This window comes from Osmia lignaria, chromosome 6, assembly GCF_051020975.1.
Source record: "Osmia lignaria lignaria isolate PbOS001 chromosome 6, iyOsmLign1, whole genome shotgun sequence".
Taxonomy (NCBI): domain Eukaryota; kingdom Metazoa; phylum Arthropoda; class Insecta; order Hymenoptera; family Megachilidae; genus Osmia; species Osmia lignaria.
In genome coordinates this window covers 4,260,897-4,287,565 of record NC_135037.1, presented here as the reverse complement: position 1 = coordinate 4,287,565, position 26,669 = coordinate 4,260,897, and the positions used below count along the sequence as shown (strand labels likewise).

Below are 26,669 nucleotides of genomic sequence, written 5' to 3'. Positions count from 1 at the left end.
CTCGCTGAATAAGATTGTTTGAAATCTCATTGCTTTCAGGGTTGATTTTTAAAGTCTCTTTGAATAGGCTCAAAACATTTTGCGGTATGATTGATCACTGACTGGCTGGTTGCTAACTTTTTCGAGGGCAACGTAATTTTCCATTCTTCGCGTTTTTAGGCTGTTTTCCTCCCACACGATTCTTTGTCCGAAGATGGATGAGAGCCGGACTATGATGCAGTGTTTTTCGGGACCTGAATCTATTGTTAAATTTCTGGTACAGAAAAGTAAGTTATGAAACACCCTCTGGTTTTTCACTGTAATTGCAATAAGCTTTTGGTTACATGTTGTAAAAAATTATTTATATTAATTTGTTAAAATTGAATTAAAATCTTAGTAATAAAAATAGTTATATAATTATAAATTGATAATTAATTCAAAAATAATTATAAAACTTTTATTCTTAATAGTAAGATTGTAAATGAATGATTTAAAGTTTAATTAAAATCCTATTAATTAATATTATTTCTATGATATAATAAAAATAATAATTGCAAATTAATAATTAATTTGAAAGTAATTAAAAAACAAATAGTAATTTAACAACTATTTTTGAAACTTTTATTCTGAATTCATCACTCTTCTTAAACTTTTGATTAATAATAAGAACCTTAATTAACTGTTTATAAATAAACACGAACATTGTATTGTTTGAGATTAATATACAGGCGAAACTTGTTCACAGTATACGAAGAAAGGAAATTTTAAATTGAAAGATTTATAAACTCCTTTAATTTCCTATCTACAAGAAAAACGGTCTCTGAAACAAAGCGTTCTGGTGGTTTCGCAAGGTTGACCAAGTTATTAAAACAAAAGGCGTATCTTGCATTGAGTTCTTTCACTTGTTAGAGCTGTTTCAATCTTAAAATCTCTATTTAACTTGAAGCAGTTTACCATTACCTGTACTGTATTGGGCAGGAACGAAATTGCTGGAAAGAAAAAAAAAAGTGCAACTGAGAATTGCTTTTGTTCCAAACCTACCCGCACTGGTGAAGACGAAATATCTTATTGTACCCACCGTCTCGGTGTTGTGTTATTAAAACGAAATGCATTTTCTGCACTGCATTTATTTTGCAGTCAGCACCGTATCTAGAAGCTAATACAGGGTGGAAAAATAATACCATACATTTTTAATAATATGAAAAAGTGTTGCACTTTATGATACAATCAATCATTTGTAAAATAATTGTTTTAAAAAAGAAATATTTAAAATACAAAGAAAATTGTACAGTTTGATTTGATAAAGTGGAAATGAGATTGTAAGGCTTTAACCTTTGAACAGCGGAGCTTATAAAAATTTATAAAATATGAAAACTTATGAAATATTGAATTTTTTATCTGCATTCTAAAATAATAATTAATTTAAAATTAATTAAAAAATTTTTATTCCGGATAGTAAAATTATAAAACGAATGACACGAACATTTTCCTGAACATACGAACTTCAGCCACAAATTCAGCCCGCATTCAAAATAATCGAATCCCCGGTGTTTGAACCGTTCGAATCATCTCGCATCGCGCTCAACGTTCATCGCACCCTTCTGTAACTAATAACATCCGACTAATCCTAGCGGGAATTCGAGCGAGGATAGAATTCGATAGAATGTCAGGATGCGAAGCGGCGATGCGCGAGTGCAACAAGTCTTCCCATTAATAAGCAGCCACGTTGCACCGGTCGACGACGTGCGAGTGAAGTTGGTCACGCCAGCCGGCAACCAGTCGGCAATAGGGGATGAAAGGGTGGAAGGGGCGCGGGAATGTACGAAGGGTGAGAAGGGTAGAGTGAGACCGGTGGCGCGAGTGACTGGACGTCGAAGTGGGGCAGGAATTACGACGAGTTGTTTGCTTGAAATGAGAATGAGCGATGCAACAGGGATGTTTTAAGAGATACCCGTTGTCTTCGCGTGCCGTACGACGAACAAGCTTGAATCATCGCAACAGTCCACTCTTTGAGACGCTACTTTTCTTACCTTCACTTTCGACGCCCGTGTATTCTTCACGCTGACAGATAGTCAACGATTACCTTTGCATACCACCCCCGTTTCTAGATGGAGTTCAGTTTATGGGATTATTTCTCTCAAGATTATATTGTTGTTTCTGATGAAAGAGAAATTTCTTCGTAGATAAAGAATATTTTGGTGGAGAGAAAATATTTTTGGAAATTTTATTTTTGTTTGCGTTATAGATCTTGAACCATCAAGAGAGCTACAATTTTAATTTAATTTTGTAAATATTCTTCCAGTATTATACGTTTAACCTTAAGTTAACATTCTCGTATATGTTTTGTAAATTTGGGTCACGATTAACCACAGTCTCTGGCGTTCAAGGGTTAATTAAATTTTGTTGTTTTATAAACTCATATTTTTTCTATAAAATTTAAAATTCTTATTGTAAGTAAAATGTACTTTACCGGGAAATTACACCATGTACAGTACTGAGCATGATAGACTTCCCCATAGAAAATGGCTATGTACCTCCACCCCTAGCTTTCTAGGTACCCACTCAACCCCGTAGGCTATTATAATAATATACATAATATCTATTATGTATTATGGATAGAAATAAACTCATAACTGTTATATTTAAACTAGATCCGTTACCGTCCTCGTTAAGCTTATTCCCGTTCTCCATTAATTAATTGCTCGTCTCGGAGGCGAGAGGGTTGGTCGTCGAGCCTTGGCACCGATTGTATTCTTTCGGGGATTAAGGCGGTGTTTTCGAATGCAAGCCAAGTAATTAACAAGTGGCTGCTGCTGATTCCCCTGTTGTTATATGCACTGGGTAATATCCATTGTCTTGGAATCATTCCAAAGATCCAACTCTCTTTTTGCAGCTAACAATAATTCTACCCTTATCTTTGGCCTGATTTTACTAAGCATCTTTCAAATGGCAGGGGAAATACCTGAACCTCAACGACCTCTAACTCGATAATCCCTTATTTGACTTACAATTTGATTTTTCTTTACTTCATTAATTTTGTTGTGAAAGTTATCAGTTTTGGAAAGTAGCGTCCAAGATTTTATCAGAAACACGATATTTCTTGTTGAAATAAATTTCTCGTATCTTCATCAAACAAATATTCTAATTAACGAATGTATAATTCATTGAATTAATAATTTTGGCCTTATGGCCTTATGGCAATCCAAGATATGTTCTCGACCATAATATTAATAAAAAAATTGTAGTTACCAAATTGCGTTTCAACAGGCTGAATCACCGATCAAACTTTCACTCGTTTGTTATTCGTTGGCGAGCGTATCGTCGATACAGGTTTATAAGAAAAAACTATAAAAGAACGAAACACTAAACGAACAGCAAACAGACGAGTAGACACAGGGAGCAGGGAAAAAGTAACAGGACCTAAAAACTCGAAAGCTTTTTTTGGTGTCTGACCATTAATCGTTAGAGCGGTCGTTCGTGAGGGGTCGAAGTGCTTTCGACCAGCTGGACATGGTTACTTACCTTCTTCGTCTCTTCTTTTAAGTTTCGTTTTCACGGCAAAAAACTCCTTCGTCACATGATTGATACCTTATATATCAATCTTCACGTGAAACAATTAAAATGAAGACAATTATCAGAAACGCTATAAATTAATTTTAAAATAGTCCAATGTAATTAATAATGTTTTAATTGTTACAATGAAATTTTTGATCTACTTTATATTAAATTTCAAAACGTTCAGTCAGACATGCTTAGTCCAGAGGGATTTTTATAACGATTCAAACTAGAGAGCAATTTTACTTCGGTCAGGCTGCTCGAGTCATTAACGTACCCCTCTGTTCACGAGCATCCTCGATAGGAACATTCTTTTTTCTCCTGCTGTTCAGTGAACAACCAGAGAAAAAAATAGGAAAAAATTTCAACGAATATTTACTCGATCCCTATCTCTCAGTCTGTGCCAACATTGACGCTTCTAATGGGATATCATATTTATTCTGCGAAGAGATAGAAGTAAATACTTTTCTTCTCTTGTGGAACATTTTTTTATTTTAAGAAATAAAGTGTTATTATCAGCACAGAAATTCTTGGTAATTTGGAAATAAATTAATTATGAAACGTTTCACTTATATCTTTCTTCTTAATTACTGAAAGTTAGGAAAGTTATACTAAGAAGATTAAAATGTTAAAATTCTAATTTCTACTGACAAAATCATTTGTCCTCGCATTCAATAAATAAACCCGCTAAGAAATTAAATTATTATACGTGTGATAAAAGGCTCTTACTAAGCTTCATTTCCACCGTTGTCAAAGTACGAAAGAGAAAGAATCAGAATGGTAAGATACCACCATGTAAGATTGTATGTGTCTGTAAGAAACGACACTGTCCTAGGATCCTGATCTAAAGAAAGATCCTTGGCATCCTCTAATGTAATTGAATCGAAAAGAGGAACAGAGAAGCAACCGGCTTATTCTCTATTTCTACACCTAAGAGATGTGTCAACGTGTACCTAGGAAAGGGTGTAAAGGAAAATCCATGGTGGAGCACGAATTTCATTTTGTTCGGTCCATTTACGGTAACCCCTTGTCGTATAATTTCATTCGAATTACTTTTGCATATCAATATTATTAAACTTCTCCATTCTAACCATACGATTATGTATTTTAAATTAAAAAATGAAATTTTGAAAGCTACTCAGTAAAATAATTTTATTATATCGTAAGATTAAAGGAAAATTTATTATTGTATTTTTATTTTCGATAAATTATTTCACAATATTTCATTATTTTAGTATTTCTAATTAAAGCAGTGCCGGATTAAAGGGGATTCTGGAGGGGGGGGGCTACAGCCTTGGACCCCACTGAAATGAAATTTAGTTTTCTATTGTCCTATGTTATTTAATTTTATTCAGAATTAATTTAAGGGTGGGCCACGAAACTTTGATAGCCCCAGACCCCATAAATCTTTACTCAGCCCTGTTTCTAATATCAAATGACAAAATAAAAAATTTCCCAACGATGGATACCTGAAATTCTACCAAAGAAATGGATAAAAAGTAAACGTACAGCGAATATCATAAGTACTTGGAATAGAGGATGGTGCAATTAGAAGTGTACGGAAACAGCTTGTTCAAAGTCGTCAGATTCACGCGACAGTTACGATTACGAGTAGGAACGAACGATTCCTCTCTGTTACCTTCCCTCCCATTGCAATTCAGCAAACGGGACGTGCGCATAAAATACGGTCGACCCTCATAATCCACCATCTATCTCGATCGTCTCGCATATCAGTTGGCGCGACTGCGTTCGTATAATGCCAGCCTGTTCATCAACGGTATCTACGACCATTCAGCTCGACGGTGCACGCTTCAAGCAGCTGAAATTGGTTTCGGCGAAAGTTATTTCTCTTTCGTTAGCTTGATTGAGTACGAGCCGAGATGGTTTATCGAGATACGGCTTGAAACACCGTTGATTTCACGGGCCCATTACTGAACCGTGCGACTACGTCGAAGAAATTTGATTCATCGAGGTAATTGAATTGATGGCTTGCGAGATTGTCGGTTCATCGGTTCTACGGGGATATAGAGAGCTAACTTTATTTTCAATGAAGAATTGTACTTGTGATTTTGTTTCAGCCGTGCGTCGTATTTTTCATGAATGAGAAATGGGAAAATATTTAACCGTGGGCTTTTCTTTTCTTAAATAAAAAATAACTTACATTATTTACATATCAGAAAAAAAATATTAATTTTATTATATTATAGACGATTAATATCTTAATTACACTTTGACAAATATAGCTCGACATTCAGTAAAAAATGTTAATCCCTGGCTTGTAAAATTTAATAAATAATGATAATAATATTACTAAAATTTATTTGTAAAATAAACGATGATTGTATTATCAAAAATTAGAGGGTGAAGCCTACTTTACTCGATACTGTACTTCACTTATACCGGGAGTAAGTAGTATAAATCAATTATAGTCAGACATGGCAGTCGAAAGAAATTCATGATATTCCAGTGCCCTGTCGAAGGTAAACCGATAAAATTGCTCTCTAAATCTTTATATATACATTGCATCTGTAAGATTAATGCAGCTGGAGTGGATTAAATATGTTTACTTATGCGGAGGAAGTGGTATAGGTCGATTATATGGCAGACACCGATGGTCGAAGGAAATTCACGATACTCCAGTGTATGCTCACAGTAAACGATAAAATTACTTTTGCAATTTTTCTACGTGTATCTATACTTTATTTGTAACGTTAATACAAATATAGTAAGTTAATAATACAAATATTAATATGAATTTTACTCATTGAAGAGCAGAGTCTGGACCAATGTTTGGATTGTAATCAAGAAATTTGCATTTCTATTAATCATCTTTTTCTTCAATTAATTACCTGGTATATTAACATTCAATTAACAATGATTTCTTCATAAATTCATTTTTTCCTAATTACTCTATCTAACGTTCTAAAAATAAATAATACGGAATGTCCATCTCGAATGAAAGATCGTCTTATCCTTCGATTCGCGGTGGAAGCTCGTTGTTATCTTTAATTCAGCGGAAATAATAGGTACCGACCGGGAAGAAACAAGTTCTCGGAAGGCGCAATCAAAGAAATAATAACCAATATTATTGAATGATGCGGCCAAGTAATAATTGGCCCCATTAAACTAGCTACCTGACCAGGGTTGGGACATTGGGTGAAACGATACGAGAAAACAATAACTCCATCGCTGCTTCTAAATTCATATCATTTCTTTTTACTATTATATTTGTCAAAATTAATTTATGATAAATTAATTCCCATAAATTTATCATAATTTATGATGAATTAATTCTGTGCCTTCTTTTTTCTTTTAATTAAAGATTTATTATTAAAAAATCATAGCAACCTCAATTATTAAATTAATTTTTCTTGTTATTATACTCTGGTGTCATTTTTCAAATATACGAAAACTCGGGAAAATATTTAAATTAAAAAAAGTAATTATGGAAGTGTAATATTAACGGCACCTAATATATTTACATTTAAACCATTTCCAATGGAATTCGAAGTGGTTCAAATGAAAGAGGGTAAAGAACTAATATGATTAAAAAAACAAGTTTCAAATTGAATCTGAAGTGGGTTAAAGTGAAAGAGCGTAAAGAATCTTGTGCTCTTATACGAATTCAAAGGAGAACGAACAACGTTACGTACAAATATACGAAACACTTTTCGTGCATGCAGCTGAATTTTCGTGCTCGTGGAAACGTGTTGCACGCGATACTGTGCATGCATTTGGGGAGAGCACACTTTTACGAGGGAAAAGTTCGACGGTGCGCAATGCAGCGTGTGCACACTGCAGTACCCTCGTTCGATTTTATGAAACGTTCGGGGCTGTCTACGTATTGCTTTCCATTGCTCAAAACAGCATCGGTGAAACCGATCAGCGAGTAACTGTAGTCTTTAGTAGCTTTCCATCGTTCATTAAGCCGAACAAATACGGCGCGTACACCCACGCTTTGCCATACAAATGTATTAGGTTGTTAAATGGCCAATTTCGAAATGAAGAAATTTTGCCATAATTTGATGACATAAAAGTATTATGAAACGGTACTTATGCTATGTCAAATTAAAGCTTAGAATTTAAGGAAAATAACCATATAAACGCTTCATCGATATTCCGAGCATGAAATAAATAGTTGCTAATTATAATAAACAATGTCTGATTTTAAAGAATGTCCAGTTCAGTGAAGAACCAGCCATTTTCTTTTAGGAATATTAATGAATCTCGTATGTAAATATTTTCTTCAGACTTTAAGCTTTAATTCGATGTACCATAAGCGTCATTTCACAATACTTTTATGTCATGAAATTCCGTCTTTTTGGATGCGCGACAATCTAATCTCGCGAAGCTCACCCTTCCGTATCTATACATCTTCATTATTTACGGTACAAATCTGATGCACCGACGTGTCGAGATTTCCGTTTTCCTCGTGACAAAGGTGAAAAATCGTTTCCGCGATTCTGATCGCAATCGTCGGATTGATTTAGGTTACCGCGGGAATTTCCATGGCAATTCACTCGAAGGAACCACTGCTCCTTCCACCGGATGCGGAAACACGACAGAGATGGATTCGCCGTTGATAAAAATGGAGAAACGGACGTGGATGAGCGACATAGAAGCAATTTAACGTAAACTCAATAAGACAAGGCAGAGGCCAATCTAGACCGACGGTATGAAACATTAATTTAAAATGACTAAAATGATTTGATTTCAAACTACGAGACTTAAATTTGTCTTATGCGATTGTCTGATGTCGCATCGATCGTCTGTTTTTCTTTTTGTACTCTTTCCATTCAATGGAAAAGTGCATTTTCATTATCTTGAACGATCGTAAAAGGTGGTTAGGTTAAAAGTTAAGGTAGATTCTTCGACCAAGAGGAAATTGTGAAATGGTGTAACAAATGGAAGTCGAAAAGTCAATGGGAATTGAGGATATTTTCTGTGTTGTCTATTTCTTTACCTTAAATTTTTTAACTGTACTGTTCTCTCTGAAAGTAATCAGATGAAATAGTTTGGAAGGTGTTGTGTACAGCACCGAGCATGGTTGGTTTCTTTAGAGAAAGAGGAGATGCATCCCCTCCACTGTAGATTTCCGCTGGTTTTGTGCAGAATTGCCAGAGGTAGGGGTAACAGAGACGCATATGACGTAGGAGGGAGTAGTAGAGGGGGAAAGTTTCCCGAAGTGGGGATATGACGTAGGTGGCAGAAGGGACGAGATACCAAGTCGTGTAGTGTATATAGAGGGTGTCTCATGTTGGGTAGTATAACCGAGTAGGGGATGATTATATAATCAGAAATAAGGCGAAAAAAAGAATAGATTTTTTTAGTTTGAGCTTTCGTTTTCGAGAAAATTGAATTCGAAAATTCGTCGAGTACATATGCACTCACAAGGAAAGTACTTGAGGTGTAATTTATTCAATTAAGGGTATGTAAATTCAATAGGCTATGTAAAAGTAGGAGGGATAATTATAACGTTATACGTTCCCTGTTTGTGTCCTTACCTTTGGCACTCCTGGGTTTCTGGGTCCTGGTCCTTGTTATAGACCTCCCCTACCCCATGCACTGCCCCTTCCAGTCGTAGGATTTTTTCTACTAGAGGACTGCCATAGATGACATCATCAAATTGACACGACCCATAAATTGAGTGTCAATATTAATATCGAAAAAATTAAAATGGAAAAGTCTACTTTACTCAAATAAATAATTAATTAATTTTACAATTCCTTCACGATGGAATTTGAATAATTTAAAAATCTTGAGTTTAATCCGATATAAGAAATGCAAACATGATAGTGATAATGATAATCAGGATAATAAAACGATTCAACGTGAAACGAAGTGGACTTAAAAATAAGAAGCTCTTGATAATAAATCCGTTTAATTGCGACTAAGTATCGCGTTTAAGAATATGAAAAAGGACAATAATACAGTTACAGGGGAGGGAGGGATGGAAGAAAGTAGACGCTAAGACGAAGATCCTAATCTTAAGTCCCACGATCACTTACCATTGCAAATTCTCTTGGCAACGGATTTCCAAAGCTCCTGCGTTTATCCGGGGCCAAGGTAATTTCGACGGGACGAGAGACGAAAAATCGGACAAGTGGGATAAAGAGGGAATGGAAACGAGAAGACGAAGAAGCATGAAACTGTTGGAAAGCGGAGAAACAGAGTGACGGAAACGAGGCGGAAAAAAAAAGATGACGATGGAAACAAAACGATTCGACGGAAAGAGGAATAGTTGAGCGTGTTTATTGGCACAGGAAATGCAAAACGAGCGGAAAATAAAGGATATTTAAAAAAAACAGCTTGCTATTGGTTAAGGAAACTGTTCTCGTCGCTTGAACGAGCGAAAATAAACGATTGATTTGAATTATCAGTGGAAAATGGTAATTGAGATAGCCTTTGGATGTTTTATTAAAGTTGTATTTATAGACCTCGTTGTGTACTTTAATTTAATAGAGGAAAATATACCAGTAGAATTATCCAGTACTACTTGGGTATTTCAAATTTATATTTGCAAATATTTAAATATTTAATATCTTTAATTGTAATGCAGGCTTCATAATTTCAAGCTCATATTATAAAATAACAAACTAAAGTATTACATTAAAAAAATTTTTCAATTTTAAAAATGAATTATTGTATTAAAAATTTATAATATCTGTAATGATTCTTTCTATTATATGTCTGACTATATCTGACTTATTCTACTGTGGCGCTGGACGTGTTAACCCTTTCTTCTTTGAGGAGACATACACGTCTTATTATTAATGAATATTGCTATCATCTTCTGGGACTTTGAACCACATATGTGCATTGTTATTTAGGCAATAAAACAGGGGAGAAGAAAATCCAAATGGAAAATACCCTTAGCAATGCAAAGGGTTAAGTGATGCTCGATGGCAGAAAAATTATGTTTGCTGAATGGTTCAATTTATGAGTCCAATTTCAGGAGAATCTCAAGCATTCCATTTTCCAGAAGCTCGAAGTGCAAGAATCGAAATTAGTTGTAAACTCGAACTTACGATTGAAATGTCAAGAAATAAGTGCATGATGCAGCGTCTGAAACTCAGGTCACGCAGCCTCTACACATCCCTCGGGAAACATGCTTTCTTATATAGTAACAGGAACAGCGAGCTAATGCTGTCGTAATTTTCACTAAATTTTTAGAAAAGGAGGAGCCAGAAGGTATTTGCTGGAAATTTATAGAGGCAGTGAGATGTAATAAAAAATACAATTCTCTTCATAAAATAAAAATTATAATTTATTAATTAAAGTCTATTTAAAATAATTAAAGATAAATAATTTTACTTGATTATTTTTTAAATAATAAAATAACCTTGTATCGTTCAACACTTTGAGGACGAAGAAGGCAATTATTTCAAATTACCTTCGTTTCTTTAATTAACCTGCCTTTTGTGTTAATGAACAATTTAAATGGTGTAATAACGAGAACTCGTAATGAATTTGTGCCACGGTATTCTACTAAAATTTTAGATTTTTAAATTTTTATATTCTATAATTTTTACTGTTAATTAGGCGAGTATGAATTTCATGGAAAATCACGTTTCATATTACAGCTAATTAAACTATAATTAATAAAATAGTCCAAATTCTAAATATTCCAATGATCTAAAATTTTTTGATATAAAATATTTGATATATTTGAAATAAAATTTTGATTAAAATATTGGATATTGTTATTGCAATTCTTCATTTCATTTATATTTGAAAAGTGAATGAAAACTTTTGCACGCACCTAATAATTTCCACCAATATTGCACGATATAAGTTGTTAGTAACTTTCAAAGTAAATGGGCAAGTTTTCAACGAAATAACGAAGAAATTTCAGGAAAGTTTTTGTCGAGTTTCTGTCATCCATTCGGTGGATCCCAGGTGGTTAGAATCGAAAGCTCGTTAATGCTAATTAGTTGAATTTCTCGTAATTAAAAATCAGTGTGTTCTTGTTTGAGATAGGCGGGTTAGAAATGAAACCGTTTGATTTTGAACTCTCTTTTCATTTCAAGCGCTTCGACACGGCTGTCCCCGCTTGCCGTTAATCCGAATGTTTAGGCTAAGGGATTATCCCTGTCTCGAGCGTGATACCAACTCTGCCGGCTTCTGTTTTTGTGCACGCATTTATTTTCATAAACTCAGGAGCCTGCTCCAGTCGAGGTCGGAAACGGCCTCAGTTCGACACCAGCGTCGATCCTAGCTGGGCTACACCGTTGATAGTTGGCATGCTTCATCTTCTATGCATCGATTCATCCAATAAATGATTAATCACTCGTGTCTCCAGCTGTCATTGAATCATTCTCATCTAATTCCACAAGGTAACTCAAACGAAGTTAAATCGCAGATAGAAAAATGGCACACTGTAATAGTATTCCACATTTCACGACTCGTAACACTATCTTACACTAAGTCACATAAGTGAATCGAAATAAACCTTTTTCGTATCCGGTCTCGACAAATGAAATTGCGTTCACGCGTTGCACAGCGCAGCGGCTACCATTTGCGAGCGTGCTGATCGTTTTGCGATACTGTCCCCCTATCAAATTTACACAACATTGACAGTAACGTTAATACGAGGCAACCCTGTTCGCGAACTTAGTTTATAATCAGTGCTGCTGGTTCAACGTTAAAAGCGCATTATGTTTGCCTTGATTCCGTGTAACTTTGCAATGAAAGCCGACGTAGACTTAAGAACACCGACGCTACGCCGCACGAAACTTCGTTTCAACTTTAGTTTTCAGAAGAAGAGTTACCATCTTCAGATAAACTTAACGCGATAAGCATCTGAAAACGTAGCCTGATATTAATATTAATTACCCTTTTGTCCTTCATGCTTTATTCATTGTAGCTCCTTTTCAATATTAATGAATAAGTAATACGTTGATTAATAGACTTTAATGAGGAAGGATTAGTAATACAATATGCTTCTATTCTTCATTTCCAATTTTTTTGTTAAATTGAATTCATTTTACTGATTACTGATAATCGCAGTTAAGTATTTTAATTTTACTTTAAAATACATGGAGTAACTAATTTTAATTATTATTTTAATTATTAAAAAATTAATCTTCTGTTCTTAAAATGAAATATAGACGTGTTCAGTTTAATGAGCTTTCTAAAGTGGCGAAGTTTCATTGATAAGTAAATTAAAAATTCATAGAATCTAAAATTTAATTAAAATTATTGCTCTTTTGTCCAAGGATTTGAATAATTGATCATTCAATTATTTAACAATGGGCAAATTGAAAAGGGATGCTCTATACATAGAATATCTTGCATTTGGTCATTCATTATATCCAAGGAACGTTTCTCAAGGAAGCAACGACAGAATTAGAGTTCTGGATCAATAGCCGTGAATACAAAAGTAGGTTTCGCGGAGGACAATTTTAGATCCGTGGACGCGGAAATCAGTATTAATTCGAAGGTTTCGAAATGCAGGGAATAGGTACATTTGCAACGTTCATGTTGCAAATTTTATGAAGCAGCCGGAGATCTCGTGCCACTAACCGGAAACCCGGCAGACTAAATTCTGTCAGGAGAACGAATTAACCAGCAGCCAGATTATACGAGCAATCACGAATCGTCCTTGCAAAATTAACCTGAGAAGTTGCCTGCCTGCCCGGAGTTTAGGTTCCGCGCAACCTCGGATCCGGTTACAAATTTACACTCCTGACTGTCAGTCCAAGAATGCGCTTCACCCTTTGGGATATTTTAAGGACCAACGATTTCCTGTCAATTTATCTGATTGATAAATCAATGTCCTGAACGATAATTTCATGAAGTAATTAAAAAAAGAAATTCTGTCGATTTTTCAAGTGTCACATAATGAGCAGTGAGTAATTAGAACAGTAATTAATACAGTTATTGTACTATTTCAATTTTGGGCTTTTTTTTTTAAATCCCGTGAGTTTTAGAGTAGTCTGAGAAATTCAGTAGTATGGATATATAAAAGAGTATCCAAGATTAGCATTGAAAATTAATTGAAAATTATTTATTAAAAACAAGAATAATAATTTTTGAGATTAAAAATGTTATGAGATGCTAATTAACAGAAATATGTTGTACATGTGACTGGTGTAAAAATACACAGCATAAACAAATATTAAAACATGTGTAAATATTAAATTGTTTCATAACTAATGCAACTTTAATACATTATAAATATTATCATACTCTGTGGATTAAAGGAAAATAAATTGAAAATAACCCTCAGTTCGGATGAAAATATCAGCTTTAATTTCAAACATCAAAGTTGAAACTTTTTAATACCTTAAATGCCTCTCCTAATTAGCCTGCGTATATTTTTAACAGCAACCGTAACGCTAATTCCCTTTTACGAATTTGTACAGCGCACGGTAATAAATGAGCTTCGTTAAAGAGTAATTCAACAATTTTTTTTAAAACCCCAAACGTAACTCAGGGATAATTCTAATTTTGAATTGTTTTGTTAAAATTCAAAGAGAGAAATTTAACAATTTTTATATAATAATTTTGAAAGTGTTGATAAATAATTTTTTTAATTATCAATTTTGTTTATAAATTAAATTATGAAATATCAAAAATTAATCTAATTTAAAAATTGAATATTAATTAAAAATCAATTTAGATTAAATATAGAAATTAATCTAAATTAAAAATTAAATAAAATATCGAATGATATCACTAATTCCAAAACAATAAGAGATAGGAGAGAGATCAATTTAATGGCAGGAGATTGTCACTAATCTCACGTATAGCTTATTTTAACCGAAGTTGCTTCAAGGATCACGGTAATCTTATCCGTGAAATTCCCGTTTAATCTCTCCCCGTGTATAGTAAATACTTTCAGACAGTACAGCTTACCCCAATGAAACCCGATTGGATTTAGACGTTGATGGTCTCAATAGGATCCATCGTCAAGATAATTAAAGACTTTAAACGAACCTCATCAAGACTCGAAGTAAGATCAAACAATCGTCTAGCATCGGAAACTATACGAATTAAAGGGTGTATTTTATCTACCCTCGAGTGACCCTTAACCCTTACCTTGTCCTCTGATTGCTACATTGGAACAGTTGTCCGGCAACCAGCCGCTTAACATGAATGGAGAGTTTCTATAGGTAGTACGTCGGCTTATTGGAAATGCCCCGACCGTATCCTAAGTGGTGTAATCAAGAGCTTGTAGATCTCAAGGGTACTCTTGTGGCACTCTCTTAGAGAGACACTGTGAAAACCAAGATTGAAAACCTTAACTGTGATGACACTCGATTCGCGAAAATAGAAAACCATTCGTCGAGATAGGAATAATTCATAAGAAGAATGGTTCTAGGAAATCTGTGTGACTTTTCACTGAGAGAAGTATTTTTTTTGCATATCCTTAAGTTTCTATGGAAAAACAAACACTTGGTATTTGGAAAGTTTTTCAATTTTATTTGTCAATAGAATTTCTTGAGATCTTGATAAGATTTCGGCTGAACTTTACTTTAGAACAGACAAAATTATTGATTTTTTATAATATGTTCTAATAATATAACAGTTTTAACTTTAAGAATTTATGTTTAGAAGTTGGGTGTATGTAGAGTTTAGCGCTTTAGCCTACTTTTGGTGTTATGATACGCCATATTAGTTTCTACCCATAATTCCTCCAATGAGGGAAGTCGATATAGATATGCTTTGCACGTGTTAGATTAAGTTAGGTTAGTTTATTGCACCAATGAGATTATAGATAGAAATCAATATGGCGTCGAACTAACCTCAATAACTTTTGAGCAAATGGATTCCTAGAGTTAAAACTTGTATTTCTGACTGCTTTTTTGTCGCATATTTTTTAAGTATAAATAAAAGTCAATAATTTTGTATGCCCCAAAGTAAAGTTGAAACAAAATCTCAATTATCATTATAAATTACAATAGTAATCTTTACTGTTAACAAAAAACTTTCTTTGGAAACTTTTTAAATTTTATTTTTAGGCGAATTTTTCAAGATCTTGATAAGATGTTATCGTTATAAATTGGAATAGTAATTTTTATTTCTTAACTCAAAATTATATAGAAGTTTACATGAATTAATTTTCATTTGGTTAATGTTTCTATGTAGAAATGATATTTCACGTGAGTTTTACCTCTGACAAAATTTCCATGCGGAATAATTCAAGTCAGATGATCGGTGTATAGAGGAGGATCATAATTAAACACGTGACAACGACACACGATGCTGCAATCACGATTACGCGAATGTCCGGCGTTGACTTTTCCCGATAAACCCGTCCTCGTCACAAAGCGCCACCCATTACGGTAAATCCAGATTTAATAGGCTGAGGGAACAATAATGAGTACACGTTGGATTGGCGTTACGTTAAGGGATGCATTATTCATGCTTCTATGATAACATAGAAAATCCATTAGCAAATCGGTAATGATTCAATGATCACGAAATTATCTCACTTCATAGAAAATATTTTTCTTTAATATCTATTTCAATGAAATTTCAATTTGTAATTATATACAGAGATCAGAGATTCTGAACTCCTTTTGGGTAACTAACTTGATCTAAAAATTCAAATTTATCTTAATTAAAATTAAATAACGTTTAATTGTATTTGGAAGGCTTATAACGGGGCTCCCTAAAAAATGGAGCTCTATAATTAGATATAAAAAACTAATTGCGCCTGATAAATGAACAACCAGTCATTTCTTAAACCAAATGGGTCTATTGGCTTTCTATGGGTCAATCTTTTAATTTCCCGCACATTGTAATTATTTGATACAATGTTCTCGCACCTTTAATCGATTTCCATCGAGACGGATGTTCTTCGAATCGATGTGGGTAGGAAGCTTATACAGAAAGAAATATCTACGTGAAACAGATTAAAGGTGCACCGACTTGCAATTTTTACTCGATTTCATATCTAGGCCACGGTCTTTGACGTTTAAAGAAATAATCACGGCAGATGTAATGGAATGGTAGGATCAGTGCTGGATTAATCAGTAAGTAAAATGTGCTTAGGGCACCAGGAAAAATAGGGAGACATCACAAAAATTTTCTAAATTTTAAATTTTTTATGTACGTGAATTTGTCTCATATTTTATTTAAAAAAAAAATGTTTTGATAATTTTAGATTTACAATTTAACTGATTGAAAGCTGGCTAACTTTTGTTAAAAGAAGGTATTAAAATCTTCGAAGTGCTTAGGGTTTCTAAGAGTCTTAATCCAGCATTTGGTAGGATAGCATGTTTCTCTGCTTCTCTTTAAGCAATTTCGTTATGCATTTAATAATATTCGATTCCTTTGTACTCGTGCACTGTTCAAGGCAATTAAGGAATCATCTTCGAGGAGTTCTGAGGAATGAATTCAATATTAGAGACAAAAGGAACAGTTTATAATAATCTCTCGATACTACATTAAAAATTAATAAATGTTGTGCTTCTTCACGATTCTATGTCACACAAATTAGATTGACAGGGTAACAATTGTATTATAAAATTCTAAAAATAAAATGCCTTAAATCTTACTGAAACCTTAATATTAAATATTTATTAAAGTATTGATTATCTGTCTTAAAATTCTATAGTATAACGAGATTTGTAACAATTCCATTTTTCAATTACAATCTTTAGGCTTTCCTTTCAGTGCCGGATTAAGGAAAAGTCTAAGGAGGCTAAGGGAGACCCCTTCTAAGCCTTACATTTATTATGTAAAAAAATATTGAATAATTAAATTTTGTTTCATTCTATTTAAAATAAATTTAAATTTTTAACCAAATTTAGCAACCCAGGGGGTTGATGGCCCTGAAGCCCCAGAAGTCTTAATTCGGTCCTGTTTCCCCTTGACTCCTTGCATAAATAATATGAACTACAATTTCCTTTTTTAATTATTCTATCATATTGAATACATATCATTCACCAATGACCTCCTTAACATTCATCACATCTGAAAATTGAAAATCCATAAATCAAAGCACAATCAATGCGATTCGTTTCATAATCAATAAATAATCGAAGGAATAATTAATTAAGCGTTTTATGAAAATTCTACTGTTCCATTCCAGTCGGCACTGAAAGGGTTGGGTGCTAAGCCGAGGAATGGAGGGAACGTGGCAGTGGGAGCAGCGAAAGCACTGCCATATCATTCTGCTCAACCTTTCGTCGCACGTAAAGGAAAACCCGGAACAGGCTGCAGGTGAGTCCTTCGATATCAGCAGATTTTTTGCTCGATCTACCCTCCTCACGGTTATCTCTCGGTTGAATTCACTGGAAGGAGAAAAGAACGATTCTCAAAAGAGAGTCCCGTTTTAGCGACAAGGACGATTATACCTTTTTATATCTTCGTCGAACCCCGTTAACGTTGTACCGTGGCCGGTGCTCGTTCACAGAACGTTTGAAAAAGAGACCCTTTGCTGGCACTCGAACTACAGAACGAATAGGAATATCCGGTGTTCGCTCGAAAAACCACTTTACCGTCACGAGATCTTCCTTTGCGTGACCGCTTACAATTTTCTTCTTTGTTCCATCGTTATAAGTAATATTCAATTATTGTTATCTCGTGGCGAGAGAAATTCTGGCTTGTTTTATCTATCAGTATTATTGGATTTATCGTAGCTAATGATAAGAGAATTTATCAGGTGCATAATTCGAGAGTGCAACACGTGCATTTGCATTCAGAGACAAAATTGGTTTAAGCTGTACGAAATTTAAATATATTAAATCAATTTGAGAAATAATGATTTTTTAACTATTTCTTAGAAGTACCACCAATAAATTATTTTTATTGATAATATTCTAAATTTAAGTAGATTTCTCAAAATATTAAAGAGATTACTATATTGCAATCATTTTCTGTTTTGAAAATTAGAATTTCCACGTTTGATAGATGGATGATATTGGTTAAGGGTTAATTTTCTGACTTATAAATTAATGACAGAGGTGAATAAATTTTTCAGATGAAAGGAAGAGGTTTCAAGAAGACAGCCTGAAGAAGAGGAGTCGCGTGCCGGGTCTGTAGCGCTCGGTAAAGAGAAAAAGGGCCCCCCGAGCATCGTCTGTGAGAAAAAGGGGTCGTAATGGGCCCGGCACACCAAATGGTACCCCACTGAGCGATGCAAGTAGTTAGGGCCGGGGCCCTGCTAGTGAGCATGTGGCTCACTAGAGAATGAAGAAGCAAAACGTCCGGACCATATCGTTGATCGTCTTCACGTTCACTTACCTCCTCGTCGGCGCTGCAATCTTCGACGTTCTCGAGTCCGAGACGGAGAAACGACGCAAGGAAGCATTGGACGGTACATTTTCTCTCGATGAAACTTCAAACATCATGAGGTTCTAGCAGATTCTTCTGCCGCTCTGTTTATTCAATTTGTTTGACATTGTTAGAAGCTTTAATAATACCTGTGATTCGATGTTTTAAAACAATACAACAATAATACCAGTGATTTGATTGATAAAGTTAAACAAATGGTACAGAGGTTTCAAATGTTCACTATGATAAATTGATGATTCGAACAGGAAGGTTGGATTTTCCAGTTGGAAAATTGATCTCGATAATTTTAGAATGAAATTCTTGATTTATTGAAAATTTGATTACTTTTTTAATTAATTTTGTTGGTCATGGTAATTAGAATAGCATCGAGAAAACTTCAGCTGCAAAAATATGAATGCTTTTCAGTTATTATTATTCAGCAATCCATAGTTCCATTTTTCAATTTCCTATCTTACAAAATTATTATAATATTAATGCAGGTTTCATTTTTTTAATTCAAACTTTAAATTAACGTTACCTAGGCGATCTAGCTTAGAATAACTTCCATAACATTTAACATATTAACACTTTAAATCGATAAGAATAGTCACTGAAATAAGTAGAATCGTCCGAGTCTAGATCCTGGAGATATCTGAGCAATGTTTCTAAATCTTCTTAGTTTTTTCTTGTTTAAACGAAAGGATACGATCACGAAGATTTTGCCACTTTCAGGCACTAAGCTAGGATCAGTTCAGGCGGAAACAAGTTGTATGGCTTGAGGTGTAATTTTGTTAAAAGTATCGATTTCCTGTCGCCTCACAGGTGAAACTTTGAATTGCTTCTTTTTCGTTTATGTCAAGTTTTCCGCTTCGAGTCTCACGTGTACCGATTACAGGTACATTTCTGAAATTTCCAAAATTATCTTTGCAACCACAATAGAAATAAATATTTTTGGTAAAATATATAAATTTGAAATGTATTAAAAATTAATCTTTTAATTCAATACTTTAGTCTTCTATTTTGAATGAGTATAGAAAATCTTCTCCTTTGTTAATTATTTGACTAATTACATTTATAATATCGGTCATCATCAACCCTTAAACATATTTGACAGTAGAAAATGTATGGATTAATTGGTTTGGACGTTGCTTTGTTGACAGCCATTGAAAAGATGGTTATACGCAAGTACAATATTAGCGAGGACGACTTCAAGATCATGGAAACAGTGGTGCTGAAGACGGAACCTCATAAAGCCGGTCAACAGTGGAAATTCGCCGGAGCGTTTTATTATGCAACCACGGTCCTCACCACTATTGGTACGTTCCGGATGAATTATTTCCCTGAATTTAATTCACCCATCGAAAATTACCATCACAATATCCAAAAGAAAAAAAAAAAAAAAACATTTCAGAATTCTTAATGAAATAATAATTATTTTTCCTGTTTTAATCACAAATGTACAATGGAAAGGAATTGTCAAAGGGTACTTATACTACAGTTACAATGTAATTTATAGGTTACGGACATTCAACGCCAAACACCATAAGCGGTAAGCTGTTCACGATGTTCTACGCGATCGTCGGCATCCCGTTAGGACTCGTAATGTTCCAGAGCATAGGAGAGCGTTTGAATAAATTCTCATCCGTCGTAATACGGAACGTAAAGAAGCTTCTTAACTGTAAGGATGTCCAGGTAAAACTATAAACTCCATATAAATTATACTTTAAATGCTATGAATGTCGGAGAACCAAGCTCGTTGCATTTACATTCTAAAGTTACTAGTCAAAGTTATTCTTTACAGTTGAATTTCAGATAAAGCTTTTTCAAAATTCAAAACAGGATTAGAACAGTAGAACGTGTATGAAATTTACAGAATACAAAAATAGTTTTGAATAAAATATCGGGAGTTTGGTTACAGAGTAGTGCGTCTGACTATATACTGACCTATTTCACTTATTTCTTAACTTACGAATTATTTCATGTAAGATTAATCATTCTCTTCTTTTCGATGATAGAAATTTTGTTTTAGGCGAAATTAAGGGGAGTTTAAGTCATCATTTTGCTGGTTTCGAATTTGTTTAAAAAATATAGTGGGCTCTCGTTATATTGCCACTTAAGCGATTTCACCTCTAGTTCTTTCACTATTATAGCTTATGAAAATGATCCATTTTTATCTTCCCTATTTTTCTCTAAATGAAAGCTTGAAAGCTTGACAAATTTTCTGCTGCTGCAGTGCTGTCTGCGGCAATATAACGAGAGTCTACTGTACAGATCCTTGAATTTTCCAATTTTCACCCTATTCGTATGAATTTTTTTCCATTTTAATTTAGTCTCTTTCTGTATAGAAAATTTTAATAAAAAATCCAGAATTTTTCCAATATAGTTGACAATAAATAATCGTGAGAATCATGTAATTTCCAGGCCTCAGAAATAAATCTAATCTGCGTGGTGACGACCTTATCTTGCTTAACAATTGCGGGAGGCGCAGCAGCGTTTTCTAGATACGAAGGATGGTCGTATTTCGATTCCATCTACTATTGCTTCATCACACTGACAACCATCGGTTTCGGCGACATGGTCGCGTTGCAAAAGGACAACGCGCTCGACAACAAGCCCGAATACGTGATGTTCGCTCTGATATTCATCCTGTTCGGTTTGGCTATCGTCGCTGCCTCCCTCAATTTATTGGTGCTGAGATTTGTCACAATGAACACCGAGGACGAAAGGCGAGACGAGGCTGAAGCTCTTCAGGTAAGGAATCTCGCTGCTACCAGCCAAGTATTGATCTTTAGAAAAATATTTTCGGCATAGATATGGGTTACCATGAAATTTTAATCGATCGATAAATGATCGTTTGGAACATATATTTCTGATGGAATCGGATTTTTTCATTTTTAACTCGTCCGTTTAACCGATGTTCTTTTTATGAAATTCGCGAATATAGTTTATACCTGAAATATGATGAGGATGAAAATAAAGCAAGAATTATTTTCATCTTTTCGGTCGCAATTTTAAATTCTCTATATTTGTGATTGTAGGATTATGAATCAAGTAATGTCAAAAATAATCGATATTTATATATTTTGCAATTTACGTTTTACTATCAGTAATTTACTATCAGAATTACCAAAATCTTCAATTTTGTTCCTGACTACAATTACTATTAAATTCATCAAAATCTTCGAGTTTGTTCCTCGCTACAATTACTGCAAAAATTATCAGAATCTTCAATTTTGCTCTTCCCTACAATTACTATCAAACTCCTTCTTCAACAATAAAAAAAAAAAAAAAATTCATCCCGACTACTAAAAGTTCCACGGCGAAGCAACACCGCGTCACACGTGACGTTGCGATCGTAAAGGGTTAACGCGCCCCGGGTGCTCGTGTCCCCAGCCTCGTATCCCGCAATCAATACAAGAAAAGTATCCAACGAGTCCCTCTACCCGAACCAGAAAGCGATGATGAGCAAAAAGAAATAAAAAAAGAAAAAAAAAAGAAAAAAGAAAACCCAGCAACATCCTCTTAACAGTTCCTGTAGTATCGCGATCGTACGCGGCGAGTAGCAGCATAACGATTCGAAACAAAAAAGGAAATTGTTATGACGCAGGCTGCGCAAGGAGCGGTGCGCCTGGAGGGCGACGTGATAACGGCGAACGGCTCGATATTATCGGGCCAAGTAGGAAACCACGGTGACACGATATCGTTGGACGACGAGACGTCGGTCTGCAGCTGCCGCTGCAGCGGATTCCAGAAGAAACGACGGAGACCACGGTTCACGGTCCGTCGCTCGCCCGGTAAGATCTCGCACCTGCTGCCGATGCAGCAGCTGCCAACTTTGAATATGCGCAGTGACCTACGCCCGCCCCCGTTGACGCCGTTGCTGCAACTGCCGCCGTTGCATCAACATCGCGCCAGCATCTGACGATCGTCGACCGCCGTCGGAACTCTGCTGATACAACTGCCGCGACGGGTGTCCATCTGAGGCTCCTTTGTTTCAGATGTAGAGACAAACTGATTGATTATGATGAGACTCGAAAGAGAGAGCTTTTTGTCGGCGAACGCTTCAACGAATTTTTAACCCTCTGTACGCTCTCAGGGACGGATTCAGAAGCACCCCTTTGGGGGGTGTAAAATTATATACATTTTTATTTTCATCTACGATTTGAAATTTTAATCGATTGATTAATTTCGTGTTAAAAATGAGACGATTATAAATAATTTAATTTATTTTGTTAGAAGAATAGAAATATGGAAATTGAAATAGTGGGGAAAGTAGTTTTATTTTGCAATGTAAATTAATTTGTTTTTGAAATTTATAGTAGTAAGTTTTTGAAAAGGGTGATTGCACCCCTCTGGATTCGCCCCTGGCGATTCACCGCCTCCCCTTCCAGCAACCGCAGTTAACCGTGCCGTAAATTATCTATGGATTCTACATATGGGAACTGTAAATCTAACCGGTTCTCGTTTCTATTTATCTGAATTAGAGTTTTTGTAGACTGTAGATCGGAGGGTGAGGGTAGTTGAATGATAAATGAGGAAATTGTAAATTCTTGATGATTAACCCTCTGATAGCAGGTACTCGGTCATTTAGGGCCGAGATTTAGAAGGGTATCCTTATTTCCAAATGAAGGAAAGTATTGTTTTAGACATTTTTTTGATACATGGTTATAGGAAGATTTTTTGGAGTTTTAGGAGAAGATTAAATTTTTTTGGTAACAAAAATATCCTCGTGATTATTGTTTCTTTGTAAAAATAAAAAATGGTACGGTTATAGCGGAATGTCGCAGAGGTGACAAGATTCAACTTAAACGCCCTACAATCGTCATAATTTAAACTCGCGTCGAATACACAATTTGATAGAAATCATCAATACCAAAAAATATGTGATCACCAAGTGATAGATTGAATCGAAATGCTATTTTCAAGAAATAATTTGGAAAACTGTAATAGTCTAAGCTAAGCGTATTCCAAAAAGGACGGAATCCAAGTGCTTCCGATTATTTCTACTCGTTCTTACAATATTTTCGACAAATCACATCCCCTTCACTTGACACCATAACATTCCTCAAAAACGGTACAATCTTCCATTTTCATTATTTTGATATAAGAAAATCATGAAATCTTGTCACTGACGCGATCAAGCGGTGAACTGATTCTCAGAAGCAGATGTTATGCATGTACAAAGGAAAAGAAAGGGTGTGCGAGTGATCATGTGTTCCGTAGCCAAGAAGAATTAATAAAAAAAAGCACGAGAGAGAGGGAGAGAAAGAGAATGAGAAACACAGAGAAATACTATATATATGTGCAGAGTATCTCAAGAATGGTTGTATCTCATGAAGAATGTAAATTCTACATGTTAAAACGAATCGAATCATTTTGTAATCTCAAGCTTTGTTTCCAAGATACAAGCGATTAAAGATTAGACGCTGGAAGCACCCCGGAAGTCGAGGATTCCATTCTTAATTTCTTAAATTTCAAAACCTATACTGAAGATTGCAAAAATTTATTAAAATTTTTTTAGTCGTTTTAATATGAAAAATGTAGTGCTTGAAATTTGGGTATTTGACTTCCCAAAGTCATGGCTGGCCATGAGCGCCCCGTAAATTGAAGATTCAACTTTTTTTATAGCTAAAAATTGGCAAACAATAAAAGGGTTTTCAATTTATCAGAACATGTAGAATTTTCAGTTAAATTAAAAATTGGGTATTTGACTTCCGGTCTACCGCGAGCACCCCGGAAGTTGAACCTCTAATCTTCAATCGCTTGTATCTTGAAAACGAAGCTATCGATCGCAAAATGACAAAGGACTTTTCGACTCATTTTAACATAAAGAATCTCCAGTTTTCATGATGTACAATTCTGAGATACTTCGTATATAAAACCAGAGCGAAATCTGCGTTCACACTGCTAAGAAAGAGAGAGAAATATATATATATATAAATATAAATAAAAATATATATAAATATATATACACACCAAAAGACATATACACAAGATGAACACGACTTTTTTCATTAAGAAAGCATTTTACAATTTGTATATATGAACTATAGATATATTACACGTACGAGAAAAATCTAGGTGTACGGAATTAAGGCGTTTCGATCTTAACGATGTGTATAATAATACATAACTTGCGAGATAACATTATACTATTATTATTATTATTATTAATTAATTACGTGAGTGCGCGGGTACGTGACAAATCCCATTCTCGATTTTCCATTTACTACCGTTTAATTAAATAAATCCAGATCGTTTGAGAGATCGTGGCCGTAACTACCGTAGAATTCTAGCTACCGTAGAACTCGTCACGCACGAATGCTCGATCAGGAAGATTAAATTTAAACAAAAAAAAAAAAAAATAATATATATATATATATATATATACACGTATAAATATATATATACACACCACACAAGCATATATGTAACGAAGATAACCAATTCCAAAGAAAAGAAGCCGTAGATTACGAGAAATTCAATTATCGTCCCATGATCTTCTTGGTTACAGTTACCTACGAAAAGTCAATCCATCGAGACACGAAGAAGCACGTAATTTCCGAATAGATTAACGCGTCATACTATAGTCGAACACGAGCGGAACAATTCTCTTGCCTTTTATCGACAAGTAGAACGTATTCGAGTATTTTTAAGACGTACACTGGATTGCACACATGAACACACTGAAACGAAAGGCGTAGAGTAAGTAGTACAACTTTAATTTGCCCGGCCGGCCTTAACTGAGAATTTCAATACGGTCGATGAAATAAAAGCCAACGTGACAAGTTTTTTCTTTTATTCAATTTCTTTTGTTTTGAATTTTCGTTCGTTGCATCGGGTCATTTTCGATACGTGCTTTGAGGCAAGTTGAAATATCAAAATTATAAGCTTTAGAGATCGATAATAGTAAACTTTTGAAAAATATTGTTGGTTGCTACGTAGAAAATTTCAAAGCTACAATTTTCTTGTTAAAAATATTATAACAGTTTATTTTATTTTATTGAAAATGGATAGTGTATAATTTAACACTTTGAGTGCCTTTCTGTTAGCAATTTTATTTTCAATAAACCTAGCAATTTATTTTTAGTATACTTAGATACCACTATTAACCCCCGTGAGAATTGTTTATTTTGCAATTTTACGTTCTTTTTTATAGCCAATAGAAAATTATTTATGGAATTATATCTGATAGTTTCATTTCATTTCATTTCTGTATTACACTACGAAAATGTTAATATTTGAAGCATAATTAATATTAAATAAAATAGATTTGTTTTTAATTGGCTAATTATTATAAAAATTTTTCGTGGCATTCAGAATGTTGAAAAATGATTTTTTTTATAAAAAATAGAAATGACCACGTAATCGAAAATGCTTGCGATTCAACGAACCAGCCACGTTTGCTGCAAGTTTCATTAGTTCGCATAATTCCACGTTATCGGTAACAAAAATTCTGTTAACAAAGGAGACAAGCAAATTCCAAGAACGGATACACCTGTTGTATCTTCGTTAACGAATTCCATTTGTAACATATTAGGGTAGGAACAAACAACGATTGCGTCAATCGGGAATGACAAAAAGGAGCAACACAAAAAAAAGAATCCCATAATTAAACACATTTCACATTCTTTCAACATCGTGAAAGAGGATTTCATTTTGTAACGCTCCTCTTGAACGAACAAGTAATTTTTTAATCGTTTACACTGATTAGCAGTTAAAAAAAAAAAAATGATAGCCTTTTTCAAGATATTAATTATTAACCCAGGTGTCTAAGATTGATCGTTCTTTCCCTAAACCCCCGCCTCAAACTTGCCCTTAAATTAGAGATTCATTATAATTAAAGAAATTTAAACGAACAAATTATTACCCTAAGAGAATAAAATTTTGAATAATCTGATATACAT

At 34.4% G+C, this 26,669-nt stretch overlaps 1 protein-coding gene across 1 annotated transcript in view; it reads left to right on the top strand.

Moving 5' to 3' along the window:
- Task6 (TWIK-related acid-sensitive K[+] channel 6) overlaps positions 1–24,350 on the top strand; it is a 101,923-nt gene extending 77,573 nt beyond the window's left edge. The window contains exons 2-7 of the mRNA XM_034318244.2: positions 17,579–17,709; positions 18,470–18,805; positions 19,923–20,078; positions 20,279–20,454; positions 21,184–21,513; positions 22,370–24,350. Coding sequence (XP_034174135.1) covers positions 18,679–18,805; positions 19,923–20,078; positions 20,279–20,454; positions 21,184–21,513; positions 22,370–22,684 — 1,104 coding nt within the window. The 5' untranslated portion in view covers positions 17,579–17,709; positions 18,470–18,678 and the 3' untranslated portion in view covers positions 22,685–24,350. The remainder of the gene's footprint in view (positions 1–17,578; positions 17,710–18,469; positions 18,806–19,922; positions 20,079–20,278; positions 20,455–21,183; positions 21,514–22,369) is intronic.
- The last annotated feature ends 2,319 nt before the right edge of the window (positions 24,351–26,669 follow it).